Below are 24,280 nucleotides of genomic sequence, written 5' to 3' on the forward strand. Positions count from 1 at the left end.
GGGGGGGGGGTTGCTGGTCCAGTAGTTTTGTTGCGCGCCGCTCGTGGCGCCACTTGTCGGAGTGCAGGAAAAGCTTCTTGTATGTTGAAAGCTTTCGGTCTGGGCCGTCGAGTTTCCTTGCCTGGCGTCAACCATCTTCTGAATTTCGCCTTTCCTGGTGGGGCAGTTGTGGGAGACGGCCGTGTGATCGCCGTTGCAGAGTATACAATGTTGAGTAGTGGCGTTGCAGGTCCTGTATTGGTGGTCGCCAGCACAGATGCTGCATTTCTGCAGCGGGTTGGGGCACTTCTGAGAGTAGTGGGTGTACTGGTAACACCAAAAACACTGACGTAGGCGGAAATAACGCTGCCTAGCGATCTGGTGGTGTGTGCAGGCCACACCAAAGCATCTGAGGCCGTTGCCTGCCGCGAGAGTAGCCTCTGCCGGAGTCTTGAGGGTGACCTTGAGGGTGGGCTTCCCGTTCTCACCCTGCTGGATGAGGTGGGCCGAGATGGCTGTGAGGGATTGATTCTGAGCGTTGATGCTCTTTGCGATCTCAGCAATGGGTTGCTCAGCAATTAAGTCGCTCACTCTTTAAATGAAGATTGTCCTCACTGCTTCGACAGACGCAGTGAGGACGACAGACTAACAAAAGTATGGATAGAGATAGGGAAGGGAGGGGAAGAGGATTGAAATGTATCCAAAATTGTTAGCGCAACATTAACCGTATGATACACCACAATTAAATGTTCATATTATGGGCCTGGTTTTTTGTTTACCACTCTGAAGTGGTTAACACATGGAGCACTTTAGACTATACCTATTAGAAGATCAACGCTTCGAGGAATAGTGTGTACCTATTAAAATTATTGGACTTGTTCCCTTCACTTATTGTACTTGGGTGCGAATATGTATCTACTACATAATGACCAACTGCAATTCGTGAGAAGTTTTTGCAAATAACTTTATTCTCTCCATACCTGCAGTGCCGTTGTACGAGACAAATTTCTTGTATATGGTTAACCATAGCTGCAGTGCCGTTGTACTGATGCACCCTCGTACATATCTGAAATTACACATTAAATATATAAAAATACTAAATTGATAATCTTCATATAAAGCTTTAAAAATATCCCGCAAGACAATCGATCAGCTCAGACTTTGGTTGATCCATAAAGCTGACTTACCACAGAATGGCAAAACCCAACCTCAGACATGACTCGTCCACAGCCTGTTCTCATCACAACGGCCCAGTGGTCGTTAACCCGGCAGCCAAACATGAACGTGACGAACGCTTCACATTAAACGAGCCCTCGGTCTATACTCGTTCGTGCACTGACCCACAACAGTTCACACATTTTAACACTATTTAAACTAGTTTTTGTTATGTTACCTATTTATTAGACGAGGGAGACAGGTTGGAATACACTTACGTACTGTAATTTCCTTCAACTATCATAGAACTATACACTATTTAAACATACTTTAATTGTTATATTCGACAAAATATAGTACTTGGTTACACAGGACGTTAATGTTAATTAAGGCGTCTCTGGGGTTGGCGGCAGCGTGGACGACACTGACTCAGTATGGCTAGTTTCATTCACATGGGATGGCTCTTATGCGACTCTTGTTAGGTTAAAAGTCTTTGGTCCATATTTCAAGGATTGAAATCTGATAGTTCACAATAAACACCTTATAACTGCCAGAATTTAACTAATAATTTTGTAAACTATTTTCAGCTGCTTATGGTCGAACGTTGAATTTCACAATGTTGACACTCTAGCCGCTGTTGTGGAACAGTTAATCACATAGGAATTGTTTTAGAATTTAATTTTGTTGTAATTAGCTTCATCAAAAGTTTTAGGCTAGGTAAAAGTCTCTACTAATAGACAAAGGTATATTACACAATATTATATCAAATGAGTAAACCAGAGTCAACTTATTTATTTTAAATAAAGCTTTAACATGTTGTAATTATGCTTAGACAATCAGCAAATATAAACTATTGTACCAACAGAATATAATGTGATAAAATAACTAATCATCTAGAGTAACTTGCCTGTAAGCCTGACGCAGGTAACCTCATGCACAGGACTGTCCAGGTGACTTAATTTAGTACAACCAATGAGGCGGGCGCTGAGCAGCACCTCTCCCCACGCCGGCCAGCGCCACACTGCCCACCGCGCCTCTTGACTAGCTTGGCCTGATGGGTCAACAATCTGTGACGTCATTCACCTCACCTGACATGAGGCCGCCTCATATTCAAATAATTCACAAGTAAAATCACTTCAACAATATTAATAGAGTTTATTTCTATTAATGTGAAGTATGAGCAAGTGTGAGTATGTATTAAAAGCACATACTTCACTACTGGACATTAAACCCACTACCACACCCACCTAGTAGCTTGGAAGCGCCATAACGCCTTCTGTTGAGCTCATCCCCCCACAAGCACAACTAGGTGAATACAAGAGGCTTTACCGACAGTGACCATTACTTGTAGCTCCCTCATGCTCACCTGTAGCTCCCTCATGCTCACCTGTAGCTCCCTCATGCTCACCTGTAGCTCCCTCGGACACACCTGCAATAGAAAGACCCTTTTAAGTATGTTTCGAGCAAATTAACTAGTACATAAGACATTAAAATATCTGTTCACATCTATACAAGTACAAATATGTAAAGGATATTTGTAGATATTCTGGAAATAGAAAAGGAATAGAATGCAATCACAATTATTCCCCCCAAAAATGTCGTAATATACTAAGGAAAGGAAAATGTAGCTTTGAATCAACTTGTAGATTTCTCCATCCTGACATGTACGAATCATCACTCGAGGAAAAAAAACAATGCTACGCCCTCAGCTGTCCACACTTTCATGCTGAAGGCACAGAACGCTAAACAGTGGCAAGCAATAAAATGGCTTTGGAGAAAACAATTTATTTTATACCCACACGAAAGAGGTTTTAAAAGGTAGAACAGTGTGTATGGAACTGGTTGACCCACTTGCATACCAGAATCACGCATGCAATTACACCCCACAACAGAGCTACAGTTACAACAGGCAACAACCCTGCAACAATCAGTACTGGTCAAAATAAAACCGACATTCCCACACACAATGGACCTCCCGGAAAATTCTTCGTCAAATTACCCCCAAATAGAGTAACATCGTTCATCTTTACCAACATACAAGATCTGAAAACAAATGCAAAAAGTAAGTACCGTTCCTAAATTGCCTTCCCCCCCCCCCCCTCTCACCGAGTCAAATGCAGTATTTGGACCTTTCACAGAAACCCATGCAGGGGAACTTTGACAGTGAGATCTGGATACCAGAATATAATCTATATAGATATGATAGGGTAAATAGGCCACATGGTGGAGTAGGTTTGTATACAAGAGAGGACATTGTATGTGCTGAGCTGCTTAACGTTGCAAATGAGGTGGTAGTTAACTCTAATGGTAGTAAAAAAAAAAAAATTGGTTATAATTCTAATATACAAACCTCCAGACGCAACGGCGGAGGAATTCACAAATCAGATAAAAGCGAGAATAGTCTCGACAAAATGGTAAACCCAATAAATGACATCTTCCAAGGTGACTTCAACCTACCCAGTCTAAGTTGGAAACTTGCGATCAAGAATACTATACCACGAAATCTATCTGAACAGAATCAACTATAGAGTAGAGAACTACTTAGATTCTGTGACAAATTTTCACTCATCCAGCAGTTAAGAGTCAACTAGTTACGACAAAATTTTAGATTTGAACATCACAAACAAAGGAGATAATCAAGGACATTACAATCTCATATACCACATACTTAGATCACAAGCTCATTGAAGTGCAAACATCAATACCTGTAATAGGCCTAAAACAATGATCATGTATGACGGGTTATTCAATAAATTCAGTTTTAATAAAAGGATAGATTGGGAAAAGATATATACAGCGAACATAAAAAAAAAATCCATTGAATGTTTAAAGTAATAATAATCCTACACAAGACAGAAAAACTGACTTCCAAAGAATATAAAGTGTCAAACTTGGTCCTTTGTTGAAAGCCAGACAGAGGACCAACGTAGAAAGAAAAATATGTTTTGATTTTAAAAAAAATATATAAACAAAAACAAAAATAACTGCTAACGAGACACGACTATCTCAATAAAAAAATAAAAACGGAGTTCTAAAAAATCTAGCAAAGATCAAAGCAATCATATCAAATTGAAGAAATGCAATTAGAACACAAAAATGGAATTCAAGAGAAGGAAAACAATATTCCTTCACATATGCGAAAAAAAATGCAAAAACCACTGTCAGTATTGGACCAATTCTTACAAGTGAAAGGTCGAACAGACGGTGTGACGGTAACACGTTGGTGTTCAGCTGTTTCAAGAGCTAGGGGTATGGCCTCGTCACATATAGAAACAAAAAGAGAAAATCTGGAACTTCGTCTGTGGTAAGGTAATGGGAAGACACACAAAACACAAGTAAATTTAACAATGAGATTTTAATTACGTTAGAAAAGCAAAACATGAATAAAATGGACATAAAAATTGGAACATAAAATCAATCAATCAAAATAATAAGAATAATCAAATGGCAAAATGAAAAGTTATGTTAAGACAAGTGAGTAATAACAAGTGAACAATATACAATCAGAAATAGGTGCAGGAATATTGGCTTTAAGCTGCCACCTCTCTTAGTACACGTAAGCCAGAGCTTAGTCTACCAACGAGACGTGTTAACTTGTTGAAAGCACTGGATATTCTGAGGTCTCTAGGTCGTGGTGGCCCCAGACATCAGGTAGTGTGGCGGGTGGAGGGCAGGTGCAACTGGACACGCAGCCAATCAGCGATGAGCAGGCGACGGACAGGTAGTTTGGTGGTCGAGGTGGAGCAGGTGTTCCTGGTGCTGAATACGTTTGTGCTCTGGCAAACCTTGGTGTTGTACTTGTTGGATATTTCTTCCATATTAGTTGTATAGGGATGTATAGCGACGAACTTAGGAGGGAAGAGCAGGCTCAATCTCTCTTGAAGGAGATTATCGTCACAACTCTCCCCCGAAGCCTGCGGTTCTGGAAGAAGTATGTCGTTATGTGGTGGAGTAATAGATGGAGTCGCTTCTCCTTCATAAACTCTGGAGAGTGCATCGGCTATAATGTTGTCGGAACCTTGGTATAGCGTGTCTCCAGGTGAAATTTCTGCAGTTATCAAGCCCATAGTAGAAGACGTTGAGAAGAGAAGTGGGCGTGCTGCAGGAGGTGTAGGGTGGTGTGGTCCGTGTTGATGGTAGACCGAGCACTTTTCAGGTGTGGAGTAAAGTGCTGGAGCTTCAGGATGATGAAGAGTAGCTCCTTGCCAATTGTTCCGTAGTTCCTTGTAGCAGTAGTCGCTGACAGGTGTATTCTCCTCGCCTCGTTGCTGCATCACGACACCACCAACGTCGGTACCACTGGCGTCGACATGGAGGATGAAGGGCTTATCTGACGAGGTGAGAGTGGAATTAGAATATGGCAAAGGAGCACTATTAGGGTCCTGAAAATGGTTGGGATTATCAATATGGATTTTTGAATGAGAAAGCGTGGACTCCTTGTCGGTGCTTTCGGGAGGAGAAGCTGGGAAGGTCTCACTGTGGATGTATGGTTCTGTAAAAGTAGAATAATTTGTCATGACAGTGGGAGGAGTACCATTATACAGCTTCAGGAGGTTGACGTGGCACAGCTGGGTCTTCCGCCGCCTATCTGGAGTCTCGAGAACGTAGTTGTGGTTGTTTCGGCACTCCTTGACGAGGTAGGGTCCTGTAAACCTGTTTTGTAAAGAACCTGGGATAGGAAAGTATGCTAGTACGAAGTTTCCCGGCTTAAATTTTCTTACTTTGCTGGTCTGGTCGTAATGAGTCTTCATCCTCTCCTGGGCTTTCAATAGATTATCATGAGCAAAACGGTGGACTCTCTCTAGAATGTGTTGAAGGTTTTGAAGAAACTGGGGCACATTCTGATGCTCACTGAAGGTGGCATCTCGGAGAGAGTCTTCGAAAGCTTTAAGGGGAGTACGGCACTTACGGCCGTAGAGCATCTCATAAGGAGATACTCCTAGGGACTCATTGGGAAGACTTCTGTAAATGCACATTATCATGTCAATTTGCTTATCCCAATCCTTAGAGGTTTCACTACAAAACTTTTTCAAGAGTGCTTTGATAGTCTGATGACTATGCTCAAGAGAACCCTGTGAAGCAGGATGATAGGGGCTGGACAATAGCTGTTTGATGTTGAACTCCTCCAGTGTCCTTTTGAAGAGATCACTGGTGAAGTTGGTACCACAGTCGCTCTGAATCTCCCTGGGAAATCCGTATTGAGTGAAGATCTTCAATAGATGCTTTACAACCGTAGCAGCCGTGATGTTCTTCACTGGAACTGCTATGGGAAATCTGGTGGTAGGACACAGGATGGTTAAGATATAGGCGTTACCTGAACTGGTCCGAGGTAAAGGACCAACACAGTCTATTATAAGTCTGTGGAAAGGTTCCGCAGGCACCTGTATGGGAATCAGTGGCGCTCTGGGAATGGAGATGTTCGGTTTGCCTGCCATCTGACATGTATGACACTTTTACGTACTGTTTGACGCTATTTACCATACCTGGCCAGTAGTAGTCTTGACGAATTCCATGGTAAGTTTTGTTGAATCCGTAGTGGGAGAGTGCTCCGTGGGCCAGGTGTAGAATAGTGGGCCGCAGGCTGGTAGGAATCACAAGTTGTTCGATGTTGGCCCAATCGTCGTCCTCCTCCAGTTTACTGGGTCTATATCTGCGGTAGAGCAAGTCGTTCTCTAGGAAGAACCCAGGAATACTGTCGGGTTGAGTCTCAGCCTGGAAAAACAATGGTGTTAAAGTAAGATCTTCCCTCTGCAACTTACGGCACTCCAACTTAGTCAGATTCGGGGGTAGCTTCTGAGGGTCTTGAGGGACAGCGGTAGGAGTAGAGTCAGCTGGCTGTGGTCGTGCGGCTTGTGCACGGGTGGTCACTAGAACCGGAGGAGAAACTTCATCACTCTCTTGAACCTCTGCTGGAACATACTCGAGTATAGGATTAATTGGCACGGAGGTACACACCTGGGGTTTGTCCATGACGATCAGGTTGGTCGGTTGCAGGTCTTCTGCCAAGTCGTTGCCTAGGAGAAGTTGCACTCCAGGCATGGAAAAAGGCTTTTCCCTGACGGCGACTTGGACTTCTCCGCTCACGTAGGGACAATCCAGGTGGACTCTGGCGAGAGGGTAAGGAGTGGTAGCAGTGAGGTCAGTGATGAAGACAGTTTCTCCGGTGTATGCGATGTTGGGCACAGCCGACTTCAAGATGATCGATTGTAGAGCCGCTGTGTCCCTTGAGATCTTCAATTTGAAACGTCCCTCCAGATTTGAACCGTTGGCAGAGACAGTTCCAGTATACAGGTGGTTACTGAAAAGAGAACGATCATTAACATTAACACCAACATTCATCACAGGCTTACCGGACTTAGGAGGAGTTGGTTTGGGTTTCTGTGTGTGAGTGGTTCCTTTGTATTGAGACTTACCACACTTGTCTATGGTATGTCCATAGAGTCTACAATACTTGCAGTTCAATTGCGAGCCAGCTTGATCGGTGCTCACTTTCTCGTAACTGTACCACGATTTTTTACTGGAGGATGGTTCGGGTGTCAGCTGGTGGATGAGGCTGTAAGTGTCAGCCGACTTAGCACACTTCAGGTAGTCGGTTTCTTCTTTATCTGCTAAGTATAGACGGACAGGAGGCGGCACACGCCTCAAGAATTCTTCAACTAGCATCAGGTTGACGAGTTCTGTAAAAGTAGAGACATGTGCTGCTTCCAGCCATTTCATAAAATATCTCCGTTTTGTGTTAGCAAACTCGAGGAAGGTAGTGGTACTTGCCTTCAGGTGGTCACGGAATTTCCTTTGATAACTTTCTGTGGAGAGGAGGTAGGCGTCCAACACTGCTTGTTTCAGAGTCTGGTAGTCATTCTCAGACGCCAAAGTACTGAGTGTGACTGCAGCTCTACCTGTAAGATGGACTCTGAGAAGTGTGGCCCATTGGTCGACAGGCCAACTGAGTTTATTAGCAAGGGTTTCAAAGGTGGTGAAAAACACAACTTCTGCTTCTACAAAGGATGGCATTAACTTACTTGCATGTGATATATTAAAACTGACGGGAAGATTGGCAGTAGCTTGCTGGCGTTGAGCGAGGTGTGAAGTTTCCAACGCGAATTCTTGTTGACGACACTCTAGAGCCAGAGTCGCTTGTTGCTGGTCATGTTCGCGTTGAATCTCCAACTCGCGTCGTTTGGTTTCAAGCTGTACTCGTTCCCGCTCCTGGAGCATTGCAACCTCACGTTCCTGGAGGGCGATGTCACGTTCGTGTTCTTCTTTCTTCAAGACAGCTTCACGTTCTTTGAGGGCGATTTCTTCCCTTCTTAAGGCAGCCTCACGTTCTTTTTCTTCCCTCCTCAAGGCAGTTTCACGTTCCTTGAGGGCGATTTCTCGTTTGTGTTCTTCCCTTCGTATGGCAGCCGCTTCTCTTTGCTGCTCGAGGGCTTCCCTTTGCTGCTCACGTTCAATCTTGGCTAGCTCTAGTTTGAGTTTCATCGTCGCCAAATCAGTTTTATCTGGAATATATTAAGTTTCATGAGTTTCAGAGTCTATCTTACCTTGCTCTAAGAAATGATCCAGTAACAGGTTGTGTATTTTACTCTTGTTGGCTTGGTAGGGAACTGTTAGTTGATACTCATGTTCAAGAGTTTATAATTCAGCTCTCTTGGCATGACTTAAAGTCCCAATTGTACCTGCTGGATCTGCACGGAAAGCTTGGAGACGAAACATGTTGAAATTAGCAAATAAATGTACAACGAATATACCGTTATATAGTGAATGTCAGAAACAGGACAACGTGGCAACTGGTACCTATCCTGTGGGATCTTTAACAATTAAAATTAAGTACAAGATGTTAAATGATTAATTTAAATCAAAGGCGCAGGAAATCTTGTACCCGGTACTCATGTAAGAGGATAAGGGCAAGAAAATCCTACAAAACAAATGAAACCGAGTTTCGAAAACTAATGAAACAGTTAATTGCCTCAAAAGTAAAATTGGTAGTCCAAGGATGTAGGCATACCTTGCCGAGTCTCTATAGGACATAAGCAAGTTTTCCTACTAAAATTAATATGATACTTACAGAATTAGCGAACTTTTGTGCTCTGAAAAAGTAAGCTAATTCCCTACCGTTGTATGTATCATCATCTCTGACTGACGTGTAGGGGTGCGAGGTGTCAACTGGTGACGAGAACTGCTGCTGAGGTCCCAATTCAGCAACTAAAGTTCGAGCTAGAGGAACAATGGCCCTCTTTGTCCTCCTACAGTCAGATTGCAGAAGATTGGGTGCACTTGACCCGGGCAGACCACAGTACCAGGGTACCAATATGATTATCTGTCAAAATATGAGAAATATCCAAGGGACAAAAGATGGTAAACACGAGTAATAACACGGAGGGAGAGATGACCAATTAAGAGTATGACTGCGGCCTACAGTCACCACGTAATCCAAAGTTGTCTCACCTTCACCATATGTTACTCTCGTAACACACAATACACACCGCACCATATAAAATGAAATTGAATATGAAAAATAGTAAAAGCTACGCTACCAAAGTTAAACACGCTTACCATTAATTACTACTTGGCACCAGTACCCGAGTGAAGCTCCTAGGACAGGCCCCCCACTTAATATGTGACGGTAACGCGTTGGTGTTCGGCTGTTTCAAAAGCTAGGGGTATGGCCTCGTCACATATAGAAACAAAAAGAGAAAATGTGGAACTTCGTCTGTGGTAAGGTAATGGGAAGACACACAAAACAAGTAAATTTAACAATGAGATTTTAATTACGTTAGAAAAGCAAAACATGAATAAAATAGACATAGAAATTGGAACATAAAATCAATCAAAATAGCAAGAATAATCAAATGGCAAAATGAAAAGTTACGTTAAGACAAGTGAGTAATAACAAGTGAACAATATACAATCAGAAATAGGTGCAGGAATATTGGCTTTAAGCTGCCACCTCTCTTAGTACACGTAAGCCAGAGCTTAGTCTACCAACGAGACGTGTTAACTTGTTGAAAGCACTGGATATTCTGAGGTCTCTAGGTCGTGGTGGCCCCAGACATCAGGTAGTGTGGCGGGTGGAGGGCAGGTGCAACTAGACACGCAGCCAATCAGCGATGAGCAGGCGACGGACAGGTAGTTTGGTGGTTCGAGGTGGAGCAGGTGTTCCTGGTGCTGAATACGTTTGCGCTCTGGCAAACCTTGGTGTTGTACTTGTTGGATATTTCTTCCATATTAGTTGTATAGGGATGTATAGCGACGAACTTAGGAGGGAAGAGCAGGCTCAATCTCTCTTGAAGGAGATTATCGTCACAACGGTGACAAAGAAATTACTGAAATTTTAACAAAAACAGGAGGGGGCATGTTTAGCACCCCAATAAATATTCAAGAAGCTGTCTGGATCATCCATGAGAGCGGACGATCCAGAAAGCTTCTTTATGCGTGATATCCAAACTCCTGAAAATATAACAGATATAAATACGGATTCTGAAGATTTTGAAGGAGAAATTAACAACATGCCCATGCACTCAATATTTATAAAGAAATGCTAAGTGCCAGTAGCATAGTGTAGAGCAGGGGTCTCCAAACTATGGCCCGCGGGCCACATCCGGCCTGCCACATAATTTCATCCGGCCCTCCAAACAAATCCCTGTGTGGTGGCTTTGAAAAAATAATTATCGTACGAATGGCATCGCAGAATTATTCAAAGCTGGGGCTGCTGACTGGTGGCGCTCAACCCGAGTCAGTTTTCCTCTCTCTCGATAGTGTGACGCACAGATACTAATACTGGTAGGTATGTGTTGTGCATTACAACCAATCAGTTGTGTATAACTGTAAATTGTGGGGATGGAGGGCGAGTGGGGCTTCGCTGCTTCCGTTTCAGGGAGCACAAACACTGTACAATATTCTTTTCTCTGTACTTTGACAATGCCTTTATCTTAGTTATACAAAATAGCAGTTTCATTTTTTATTCCTCCGGCCCGCATAAATATGGGAAATATATAATGTGGCCCTTACATTGAAAAGTTTGGAGACCCCTGGTGTAGAGAAAGAGCTTGCACACAGGGGAGATACAAGATTCGCTTAAATCAATAGATTTCATAAATTTTGCTCCTCTTTACAAGGGAGGAAGCAAAGCAATGGTTGAGAATTATAGACCAGTCGCACTTAGGTCCCACATAAAATTCTTTAAGAGCGTGATCAGGAGGCAGGTCTCTAGTTTTATGGAGACCTGTGACCACCTCAACCCCGGTCAATATGGATTTAGATTGGGATGATCATGCCTCTTGCAGCTACTTTACCACTATGACAATCTCTGAGGCATTAGAAGAAAAACAGAATGCAGATTTGGTATACTCAGACTTCACAAAGGCATCTGATACATGTGACCATATAGTGTGACAGCACAAAAAATAAGGTCAATGGAAATATCATATAAAGTAGGACGGTGGTATTAAAATTTATGTGGAACAGAACACACAGAGCAACAGTTAACCATATAAAATAGAGTTCAAGCACAGTTAAAAGTTCTACCGCAGGGCACAGTCCTTGCACCACTTTTTCCTTATTCTCATATCAAATATAGACATATAGAAGTCACAGAGTCGTATCGACTTCTGCAGATGACAAAAAACAGCATGAAAATTAATTCTGTTGAAGACATTGATAAACTTCAAACACATAATAATTAGGTTTTTGACTGGGCGGAAAAAAATAGCATGTTATCAGAGATAAATTTCAGGTACTCTGGTATGGTAAAAATGAGGACATTAAACAAAATAGTGCACAAAACACAATCAAATCTGCCCGTAGTGGAAAAGCATAATGTATAGGATCTGGGAATAATAATGACTGACGACCAAACGTTAAGGAGCATAGCAAAGCAGTTTTAGCATCAGACAGAAAAATGAGAGGATGGATCATGAGAAACGTCAAATCCGGGGATCATCACAATGGCTGTACTATTCACATCACTCCTCCTGTCCGTCTTTAGTACTGTTCAATACTAGCTTCACCTTTCAGAGCAAGAGAGATTGCTGAAATAGTGAATACAGAAAATATATACGGCATGGAAAACGATAAAGCACCTAATTTATTGGGATCATCTCAAAGAGCTCTAAATGATCTCCCTAGAAAGGAGATGAGTGAGGTATCAAATAATATACAAATGGAGGGCATGGTCCCAAATCTACACAGTAAAATAACAACATACTGGAGTTAGCGATATGAACGGAAAATTCAGTTCAGAACCATTGAAGAGTAGGCCCAAAGGCACAATCAGAGAACACTGTATAAACATCAGAGGTTCACAGTTGTTCAAACATACTCCCAGCGAACATAAGAAATATTGCTGTAACAAATGTGGACATCTTCAAGAGAAAACTTGACAGTTTTCTTCAAGAAGTGAAGGACCAATCGGGCTGTGGTGGATATGTGGGCCGCTCCAAGCAACAGCCTGCTGGACCAAGCCGTCATGAGTCAAGCCTGGTCCTCCGGCCGGGCTTGGGGAGTGGAAGAACTTCCAGAACGCCATCCAAGTAAAACACTAAATTTGTAATAAAAACAAAAGCTCTGATTATGTAAATACGCTCTTGTCAAATGTAGTCGTGTGTGATTGTCTGGCTAGTAATTATTCTTGGAATAATGGCACACAATGGCCCTGTGTGCACTGCCTGGAGATTAGGGCAGATATTGACAGGCTAATGAAGCAGGTGAAACCATAATTGAGGGCAAGGTGTCTCGGAGGGATCCAAAGGAAAAGCGCCATCGAGATAGCTGGCGAGTGGTGGACCAATTGAGTTAAGGCGGCAAAGGACGTCAAAGAAATCAAGAACACAAGTTAAAACGTAGAACCACATCAGTTGAATGGGATAAGACCTTGTGCGGTAACTAAGAAGAGAAGCTGAGCATCACAACAAAAGTCTGGACATGTGTTGCGATCTTGGCACATGCGCTGGTTAGGCAAAACCTTCTGCTCTACAAATGCAAGTGTTTGGGTATATTCTCCGTGGGCAAGGGATAAAGTTAATAAGAAATAGTGTGACGCAATATGATCAAGCCCACTGTCCGCTTCTCCGTAAACAATATCCACCGAGCTACAAACAAAGAGGAATTTAAATATGGTTGCAATGACAAAGGTATTGTACGAGTAATGCAATTCCATTAATGAATAATTGGAAAGCTTTCATTAGCAAGAACACCATGTATGCTAGTTACACGATATACTTTCCATGGTAGGCGTGTAGCAGCTTTTGCAGATAGAGTCAAGTGCGTAGACTGTTGTAGGCACCACAGTAATAGTGATATGGGTCTGGCCATTGGAAGCTGTGGCTGCTGTTGTAGCCGCTTCAACGTGAATTAGGTCGATGTACTGTTGCAATATACAACATAGAAAGAATGAGGTAGTGAATCAAGAACTACATCACTTATCAAATGGTGGAGGAAAATAAGTGGTAATACACACGAGTAGTCAGATTGTGGTCACACCGAAGTATGGTCAAAGATTAAGACAGCCTTAGGTCACGTAAGCCAATGTTACAGCCAAAAGGTCACTAAGGGGGCATATCATTATAAATCGTTATAAATTAAAAGTTGTTCAATTTGCTTATAAATTTATTTATGAAATGGTTATAGAAAGGGCTGCAACTGGTCCAAGTTTCACCATCACACCCTAAACAGAAAAGGAGAAAAAAAATACACAACGTATTATGCAACGAATGTTCAACATTCTCAAATAATCTCAGGGAACACATGTGTCAACTAAAATGTCTACTATGTGCTGTAGAAATACAAACTTTTGTAATAATTGTAATATGTATGTGCAATATATTTATATGTAAATTTTTTTTTTCTTTTTTTTTTCTTCTTTTTTTTGACCAATTTTTTTTTTTCGTTTGTTATCAAGGGATTTGCATGAAACTTGCACACCTTGCTCAATGGATGCCTATCTGCAAGGGTGCCAATTATGAACGAAATCTGTCGAAGTCAAGCTCAGCTACAGGTGGCCGAACTTGGATCTTTATTTTACTCTGGAAAGTAATTTACAACTTCAAAGTACTTCAGAGCTTTCATTTATTAATCAATTTACATGCAAATTACACCTTATATGTAGCGTTTGTGCTTCTACAGAATGTAGTAGATATTTTAGTCCAAAGCCTATTTGTTGATTTTATAAAAATTTATAAATATCATATATTGCATATTTTTTAGAAGGGTAACTTTGAATAATTATATTATTGCACTAAACACTTTTTTGATAAAACTAGAATCCTTTATTATGTGCTTAATTTAATATCTTTAGTGTTATAGAAATGATTTTAGTTGACATGTGTTCCCTGAAACTATTTGAAAATTCGTTGCATAATTCGTTGTGTATTTTCTTTCTCCTTTTCTGTTTAGGGTGTGATGGTGAAACTTGGACCAGCTGCAGCCCTTTCTACAACCATTTCATAAATAAATTTATAAGCAAATTGAACCACTTTTAATTTTACAATGATATGCCCCCTAAGGTTGATCCAAAGTTCTTGGAACAAATAGATATACATTGAATGTAATTATAAAGTCCTTGGGATGCTGGGTGTGATGGTAAATGCAATGACCAGCTGGAGGGCAGTCTTGTGGAAGCCGCGGTTTCATCAAGTACTACTACTTATCTGCTTGTGGCAGTGACAGACACCAGCCTAATGTGGGGACCCGATGTGATCTTGTTGACTCCAGTCGAGTCTGCAATGTGAGAGTATTGTATGGGAGACTAACCGGGTGTGGAGTGTTGTAGTGATGATTTGTGGTTAGGAACTTAATTTGAGGTTACGAGTTGTATATGATAGGCAGGCTTGTCTAGTGCGTTTATGGCCAAGGGTTGCCAGTTTCCAGTACAACCCAACTGGTACACCTCAAGGGTCTAGGTGGAGAAAAATAGATTGTATGAAGTTAATTTCATGAGGCTAGTGATATACAGTTGGTTGAAATAATGTATTCAGAACGAATCTGGGCTTGAGTTTACGAGATACAACAATAAATGAAACCACTAACAAAGGCCAATGTAGGAAGAAAACACGGAACAATTATCAGTTTAATAGAGGATACCAATTATTTTACACTAATATATTTCGGTCGAGGATGGGCAGTGGCAATACGTCTAAGTATTAAGAACCGACAGTCCATAGAGATCGGGTTCGGTGACAAAAGGGGGATTGACAATAAAAGGTTCACCTCTCTCTCTACGTCGGGTACTACAGTTCTATGGGTGCAAGAGTATGCCTCCTCAAGCACCCGGGCGTCAACATAGAAGTCCAAAGGAATAACCAAAACAAGCAAAAGGTCGGCAGGAAACGGCAAACAGATAGGAGAAGAGGGGGGAGAAAAACAAAACAGAAGGCAAAGGAAAAGGTGCTCAGCACAATTGGAGAGGACGGCAGCAGGAGCACAAGGCTACAAAAGGACAGAGGACTGCCCCAAGGAGCATCACACTCCGGCAGCCGCCCACTAAGCCCCTCACACGGCATCAACGAGCTGAGCGTGGAGGGGGGGGGGGAGGAGTATAAGCAAACAACCCTTACATTAAAAATGCTTAAAATCTGGTGGTGATATTCTGGATGATAGTGACAGCCACTTATAGAATAGCCTCTAGGCGGTATAGTCGCTCTCTATCCAGACGGCCAGGGTATCTTGAGAATATTGAAAATTAAGTGCAGAGGTTTTTCTAGTCTCAAAACCTTAGAAAAACTATTTCCCCTTGTAGCTAGCAGGAAATGAAGTCGTTCAGAGACTTCCCACCCCACTGTCCTGAAGGGACTGATGCACAACAGTTCAAAATAAATCTTAAACAATACTATAATTCTGAAGGAAAGCAATACGCTAGTCTTAAACAGTGAACTCCGACCCATGTTCCTTCCCCTCGCCTTCCTCCGCGGAATATGTCGGAAATTCCGACACTAAATACTAACACACACAGTGAACCAAGCAAATGCGGTTGTTAGGAAAATACTGACCATACTAACCACTAATTTTTCTAAGAGGATAATCATTAAAATAAAATGAGTTTCATGGCTTCTCAGAGAAAATGGGACATTTGCCACATCACCTGCTTATTACTTATCCATAACACGTATCATTAAAACACCAGTCTGGACAACGAATAGGATAAAGAAGTATTCTCCAAGACTGGAAATAACTAAATTACAAGTGAATTCAAAGTCTTCTTCCCTAAGTCGGTAATGACAGATTTAAAACTATGCCGAGCCAAAGCTCAACCCCAGCAAACACAAATAAGCGAGAACAAATAGGTAAGTACACCCACCCCACCAGGAAGTAACCGATAACAGCTGTCTAACTCCCAGGTTCCTGTTTACTGCTAAGTAACAGGCGAATCAGGGTGAAGGAAACTCTTACCAATTGTTTCTGCCATCAACAGGGATCGAACCTGGATCCTAGGATTATGAATCAGAGCGCTCTCCACTCAGCTATCAGGCCTCCTGTGTAATATGTAAATGTTCATGAAAATAAAGGTTACAGTGTTCAAAGCAGTACGTATCACTAAACTTGGTGCCATGAGAAGTAAAATTAGTCAGAATAGTCAATTCATCTAAGCATAAATGCAATTGCAAGATTGGTTTTGAGTTTGATGTTGTGCAACATTATAGTCAATATATTTGACTAGACAGGAGACAAAGCTCAACCCCTGCAAGCACAACTTGTTATGGAATGCTTTATCGTGTTATTGCGTCGCATAAAAAAAGGCACTTATATTAATAGTAATACTTTCAATATTACAGGAAGAACAAAGTTAACGACCGTGAAGGTCGTTAACGGTCAGCACGGTGTGGCTCGTCCGGTGGCGGGAATTTGTTAGCCAATCAAAATCACCGGACGAGGCAATGAGTGCTGGTCGGAGAATGAACTGAACAGAAATCTACTCCCCTCCATCGCGTCGACATCCAGTCGTCACGTACGTGCGCGCGCGCGCGCGCGTGCGCGTGTGTGTGTGTGTGGCTAAACCCAACTGTTACAGTATGCTCCACCCTCACCAAGGAAAAGGACGCGAGGACCTAGCGGCATGGTAGACGTCTTTGAAGTTGTGGAAGTCACCGTCTTTGATATATAGAGGTCGGCGTTGAGGTAACACGCAGTTTCCCGATAGTGGTACTAATTCCGGAAAAGTGGATGATCCTTAAGTGAGAGGAATCACCGGATGAGTGACGACTTTCTCATAGTCATAGTATCTCAAGTTGTATATATAACTGTACATATTATGTACAGTGCCTTAACATGTATACATGTATTATATTGTATATAATGTACTCTTATGTATTTCGTGATATAGCCGAATATATCCATGATGCAGTCTTTTCCAAAACTATTTCTAGTCCTTTGTCAGACCTCAGCACCACGTGTCACACCTGACAATAGGTCACGCTGAGGCTGACACCTGAAAAAATTAATGTACCCCGTTGTATTACAAAGCATAAGAAAAACACTCGGAACAAACTTATTTTAAATGTGTTGGGTTTTCGACAGTTCGATCCCAACACACATTGGGCCTGTCCAGGAGAGTTTTGAGCAAGACACTGTGTATACTTGTAGCACCCATTGCTAGTCATCTAGGTATCCAGCCAGATAAAGTTTTCATCATGGATCGTGTCCAAGAATTTATAACAAGAGGACCCATTGATTTGAAAGAGCTGTACAAAAGAACAGCTGAAGCAAATCGCCGAACACTGAGATAGAATTAGTGTCGACTAAAGTGGTCTATATGAGACAAGAACTTGGAAATAAAGTAAAGTCTCGACGCGAAGACGTAGGAGAGGTAGGATTAGATGTGAGTGCAAAGGAAAGTGGGGAACCAGATACTGAGGAAGTATCTTCTAATACGTCACATAGTAGTGGAAATATAGAATATGAACTGGAACGTTTGAGACTTGAAGCTCAAATCTCCAGGGAAGAGAGACAGTTTCAGTTAGAGAAAATGAAACTTGAGCAAGAGAAATTGCGACTTGAGAGTGAGCAAAAAACGCGTGTAGAATTAGAAAAGGAGAAAACGAAGCAAATAAATTTGTGGCTGCTCAGAGGCGAGGGCAAGAGGTACACTCTGAGAGCATACCTATGCGTGCAGCATATGATCACAAGGCACGTGAAAAGGAGGTTCCGCAATTTTGTCCAGAAGAATCCAAGTCTTTTTTTTGAGCATTTTGAGAAAGTTGCTAAACTAAAGCAATGGCCAGAGGAGATTGGACCCAATTGGTGCAAATAAGATTGACTGGGGCGGCGAGAGAGGCCTATACCCAGCTCTCTAAAAGATTGTAAAAATTACTGGACTGAAAAACAGCGTATCAAGATCATTTCTACCGACACCTGAAGCGGTTCAGAGAAATGGTAAAGACACAGAGGAGCACATATGCTGAAACAGACAGAGATTTGGAACGTAGATTCTAAAGATGGATGGGTTCCGAAAAGGTAGAATCTTTCGAAGACTTAAAGGAAGTAAGTAATTATCAAAAGAAGGCACCAAACCAGGAAGGCTATGTAGCACCATCAAATGCGCAGAATAATCAGAGGGCGTTAAATATCACCAAGGATGCAAATACGAGAACAAAAACGCACAAGGTGAACGATATCAAAAGTATCCGAGTCACTAAGAATTCTATTGAGGGACAGGTGACCGCGAGGGGCGGTCGCAAAGCAAGACATACGCTCGTCCTGGAAGTCAGGACATGCACGACCGTAAGAGGGACAATGCAACTAGGACAATATGGAACTGGGCGGCGCTCCATCAAGTGACCATGGGTTAAGCGAGTATGGCCAATACGCAACCTCGCCAGAGCTGTTTCCTATCGCCGGTTACGGTGGTAGGGAAACACAACATCTAAGAGTATGTAGTTTGTTACCAGTAACAGACGACCAAGAAGCCTGCCAACGGGTAAGGACGGAGGAATGGATAACCGGGTAAAAGTCAGAATATGGAATACCTTTACGAGAGATGGGACAAGAGCAGACGGCTTCCTTGGTGGCAGCATCCGCACGCTCATTTAAAGACACACCAATATGGCTGAGAGCCCAACAAAACTCAACAGACTTAAATTTACTGTGAACAAGAAACGGGCAATGCTGGATCTCGACAACTACTGGATGGACCGGATTAAAAGACCCGAGAGCCACGAGGGCACTACGAGAGTCAACAACAACTACAAAAACTACAAAGGAAGACTGACAATGAGAAAGCAGGAGACGAAGAGCATAGAGAATAGCATAAAGCTCCGCTGTAAAGATGCTAGTGTCCGGAGGTAAGCGACACATATAAGTGCGATCAGGAAAAACAACAGAGTAGCCAACACCGTCCACAGACTTAGACCCATCGGTGAAGCCAGAAACGGAGCGGGAGTGAGAAGAAAAGGCATCTTAGAACCGTAGGAGGGGTAAAAGCTTAAGCGATACGGGTCAGGGACGTACAAAACCGCGGAAGAGGGACTCTCCACGTGGGCAAAGAAGAAACACGAGGAGGAGAAACATTAGAAATACGAACGAAAAGAGAATCCTGTAGGCGAGATAACCGGACAGAAAGAGGGAGGTGGTGAAGAGTAACAGGAACCCAAGGAGGGGTAAAAGTCAAAGCACGACAGAGGCGAGAGGAAGGATGTTGCAAGGACCGTGCAAGATAGCGAAGACAGTAGCGATCACGGCGGTCCTGGAGAGACAGGAAGCCAGTGTCAACATACAAGCTAAGGACTGAAGTCGAACGAAAGGCACCAGAACTGAGGCGCAACCCAGTATGGTGCAAAGCATCAAGACGGCGAAGAGTAGAAGGAGAAGCAAAGTAAGCAGGGCAACCACAATCGAGCTTAGACAGGACGAGAGAGGAATGTAAAGCCAGGAGAGTGCGCCTATTTGCCCCCTCCCCCCCCCTCCCCAAGAAGTATGGGACAAGACTCGAAGAAGGACAAGGGCCTTAGAGCACTCAACATGGAGGCAAGAGATATGGGGAGACCAAGACAAACGAGTGTCAAGGAAAAACCCCAAAAGCTTTGCGGAATCTTTGTACTCAAAGAGATAACCTTAAAGTGACAGAGGGACGAAGAGCGACCCGTTTCCGCGTAAAAGTCATGGCACAAGTCTTTGAAGTAGAGAACTTGAAGCCATGATCGGTGGCCCAAGACAACATGGCATCAATTGCAAGTTGAAGCCGGCGCTGAAGGCGAGGCGAATCATCACCCTGACAGCAAAGGGCAAGATCATCGACATAGGGAGCGGAGAAGACACCTGAAGGAAGAGACGAAAGAAGACCATTGAGGGCAACCAGAAATGAGTAGTGCTCAGAACACTACCCTGGGGCACACCTTCGTATTGCAGAAAAGAGGCAGAGAGCGGTACCAAGGCGCACCCGAAAGGAATGACGAGAGGAAGCTGTGGAGAGAGGGAGATGACCACGAAGGTCAAAAGAATGAAGTTGAGTTGAAGCCTTTTCCAGGTCAAGAAGGACGGCAACAACGGAGGTCTCCGCAGCAAAAGCAGTACGAATATAGACCTCCAAGTTCACCAGGACATCTGTCGTGCTGCAGGACTTACGGAAACCAAATTGAGAAGGGGAGAGGTGGTGATGGTGTTCCAGGAACCACATCAGACGAACGTTAACCATACGTTCAAAGAGCTTGCAGACAACTTGTGAGGGCAATAGGGCGAAAGTCCTTAAGGGAAGTACCTAGAGACCCCGGTTTGCGAACAGGGAGGGTAATGGCATCGAGCCAGTCCTCTGACTGACGATGACTCCTAGATCCGATTATACAGACCCAGTAAATACTGAGACGTGCACGGAGGGAGATGGCGAAGCATGTCATAATGAATACCATCGGAGCCGGCTGCCGTAGAACCACAGAGGGCCAGGGCAGAACGAAGTTCAGAGAGAGAGAAGGGATCATTATAGGGAAGCTGAAGACGAGTGCAGAAATCTAAAGGACGAGACTCAAGGACTGGTTTATGAAGAAGGAAAGATTGGGGAAGATGAAGACCAAAGCTAACAGAAGAAAAGTGGACCCAGTTCGGAAGCGACCTGCAACAGGTCCGCCACAAGAGTATCATGGAGGTGAAGGACCGGTGAAACATCGGGAACGAACTTGCCCGCTATCTTGCGGATACGCTTCCAGATCTGGGGCAGAGGAGTTTCGGACGTAATTGTCGAGACATAAGATGCCCAACATTCACGTTTAGCCGTACGGATGGCCCTACAGGCCACCGCAATCACTTTCCGAAAGAAAAGAAAAGAAAAGAATCGGCCGTCTGCCGACGGCGGTGCCTCTTCCAGGCTGCACGCTTACAGCGGACAGCCCAAGCACAGTCCTCATTCCACCAGGGAACGCACTTCCGCAGACCCCGAGAGGAAGAGCGAGGAATAGAGCGGAGGGCAGCGTTGAAGACTCATGAAAAAAGAGGAGAGCAAGAGGGAGACGCAGAAGGGAGATGTCAGAGAGAGCAGCACTGAGGGTAAATAGGTTCCAGTCCGCCTTAGCAAACTGCCACCTAGGGAAGGAGAGGGAAGGGCGAAAAGAGAAAAAGGAAACAAGGATGGCGAAATGGTCACTGCCATGGAGGTCAAGAACCTGCCACGTGAAATCTAAGTAAAGAGAAGAAGAGCAGAGAGAAAGATCAAGACATGAAAAGGTGCGAGTCCGAGAGACCAAGTGAGTGGGCTCACCAGAATTCAGAAGAGACAGGGAAGAAGAGAGGAGAAACGGCTAGAGAAGGCAACCCCGGGTATTCGTCAGAACATCACCCCAAAGAGAATGACGAGAATTGAAGTCATCCAGCAGGAGCACAGGCTCCGGCAAGGAGTCCAAGAGGTGTTTCAAATCAGGAAGAGAAAGCGGGACACTCGGAGGGAGATAAATGGAAAACTGTGCACCATTTCCCCACAAAGATACGAGCAGCAGAACAATGGAGAGGCAAAGGAAAAGGTAAAGGAACAAAGGGAACATCAGCACGAATGAAGAGAGCAGAAGAATTAGGAGCCCCAGCAACGGCTGGAGGGGGGGGGGAGAGAAAGGAATAGCCACGAAAACGACAAGGACAAGCACCAAGCACCGGCTCCTGGAGACATACACAAAGGGGCGAAAACCGCGAAATCAGAAGATGGAGTTCGAGGAAATTGGCATAATAACCTCGAACGTTCCATTGAAGAATAGACATCGACGAGAAGGGAAAGGACAACAACAGAGAACAAGGAAGAAACATAGGCAAAAGAGCAACACAGCACGTTAATGAATATCAGGGTCGGGATCAGGGTCAGCAAAGTCAGGGTTAGGGGGCATGGGTAAACCGAGCAAAGACGGAGGGAAGGAAGCGGGAGAACAGACCAGAGGTGGGCGGGCGGGGTCTGGAGGAGGAGGAAGAGGAGGAGACAACAGAGAGGAGCAGTCAAGGACAGCAGCAGGAAGAGGGGGAGTAGAAAGAGGGGAGAGCACCTCAACAAGAGCAGCAACCGAAAGGGAAGCAGGGGCCAAAGAAACCTCCATAGCAGGAACAGGGGGCGCAATCACTGAACTGAGAGGGGAAGGAGCAACAGAACCAGAAGTAGGGGCTGAGGAAGAAAGCGAAGCCTTCTTACCTGCTGGGGAGGAGGAAGGAGAGGAGTCAGGCTTACGCTTCTGACTTAAGGAGACCAGTGTCCCAGCAACTACATACCGGGCAACGGATTCCAGTGTCTCAACAGGAGAAGCTGAACGAGAGCACTCACAACAACCGGTAGGAGAGCGATGGACATCCGCCCGCACCAATAGGCGGCGGGGAGAGCCAATAGATGGAGGAAGAGGATGGGAAGGAGGATCGGAGGGAGACGAGGAAGAAGACACAGGTGACACGACAGACCGGGTAGAAAGAAGGGGAAGCCCAGACAGGACCAGGAGGGGGGATCCTTCGGGACAGAACTCAAAGGAACAGAGGAGGGGGCAGTGGGCGTATCAGGGTCCAAGGCCCGGAAACGGTTGTGAATCTGAGGAAGGAGGGAAGGACGAGGAGAGGAAGAGCGCAACATGCGAGCATAAGAGACGTTAGCATAAGGCGGGAGCCGGAGAACCTGGCGCCTCGCCTCAAGAAAAGATAAACGCTCCCGTTGCTTCAAGTTTAGGACGGCCGCCTCAAGCTTGTAATGGATACAGGCACGGGAGAAGGTAGGATGGGCCTCACCGCAGTTGAGGCAGCGAGCTTGGAGAGAAGTGCACTCCGACTTAGAGTGACCTTCACCCTAACACAAAGGACAGAGAGAGTGAGTCCCAGAGCAGCGGAGGGCACCATGCCCAAACCTCCAGCACTTGTTACAAAGCCGAGGGGAAGGAATATACTCCTGGACAGAGCACCTAGCACCAGCAAGAATGACAGAGGATGGAAGGGTCCTACCACGAAAGGTGATCTTCACAACACGAAGGGGTTGACGGTAACGACCACGAGGGGGACGAGTAAACGAGTCAACCTGGAGGACAGAATGGCCTTGGGGGTCAAGGATATGCCGAATATCATCGTGGCAATCCTGCAGATTCCGAACACCGGTTGCAACATGGGGCGGGAGGAGAATAGTGCCAACACTGGCTTTCATCTGAACGTTCTTGGAGACCCAAACAGGGATCTCACCAAGGCAAGACAAGGTTGCCAAGCAGGAAGCTGCATCTTGAGAAGCAGCAGCAACGACACGTGTACCGAGACGAGTGGGTTTGAAGGTAACAGACGCATCCACGGAATCAACAAGATGCCGATGGAGGGAGAAATCGTCAGGAGGCGCAGAATCAAGAGGGAGGAGATCAAAGTATTTGGTCCATGAATCGGGACCAAACAAGGCCTGATACGCGTCGGTACGGGAAGGAATCGAGCGAGTGCGGCCGGGGCGCGAACGGCGTTGAGAACCCCCAGAGAGAGAGAGAGGTCAAAAGGCGCAGTAGTCACAACGAGAGACTTAGCCGCACCAGGGGACGAAATGGTCACCACTGGGGGCTGGAGGCTCGACCCAACCACAGAGGAGGGAGGGGAGCTGGGGGAAGAAGTCAGGACGGTCAAAGGAGGAGCAAGGTCGGGGCCCAAAGCAGCGGGAGCTACAGAGCTTGGTCTTCCAATACAGACCGACTCGGGGGCTTGGTCGCCCACCCCACGAGCCTGAGAGGGTACAACAGAAACATTTATCGAC

General features: G+C 44.4%; 1 protein-coding gene across 1 annotated transcript in view; it reads right to left on the reverse strand.

Moving 5' to 3' along the window:
* LOC138349739 (uncharacterized) overlaps window positions 1-24,280 on the reverse strand; it is a 1,021,949-nt gene that overhangs the window by 255,255 nt on the left and 742,414 nt on the right. Inside the window, exons 9-10 of the mRNA XM_069323441.1 lie at window positions 2,501-2,563; window positions 960-1,045 (exon numbers count right to left, since the gene is read on the reverse strand). Coding sequence (XP_069179542.1) covers window positions 960-1,045; window positions 2,501-2,563 — 149 coding nt within the window. The remainder of the gene's footprint in view (window positions 1-959; window positions 1,046-2,500; window positions 2,564-24,280) is intronic.

The sequence above is a fragment of the Procambarus clarkii genome, chromosome 12 (assembly GCF_040958095.1).
Source record: "Procambarus clarkii isolate CNS0578487 chromosome 12, FALCON_Pclarkii_2.0, whole genome shotgun sequence".
Taxonomy (NCBI): domain Eukaryota; kingdom Metazoa; phylum Arthropoda; class Malacostraca; order Decapoda; family Cambaridae; genus Procambarus; species Procambarus clarkii.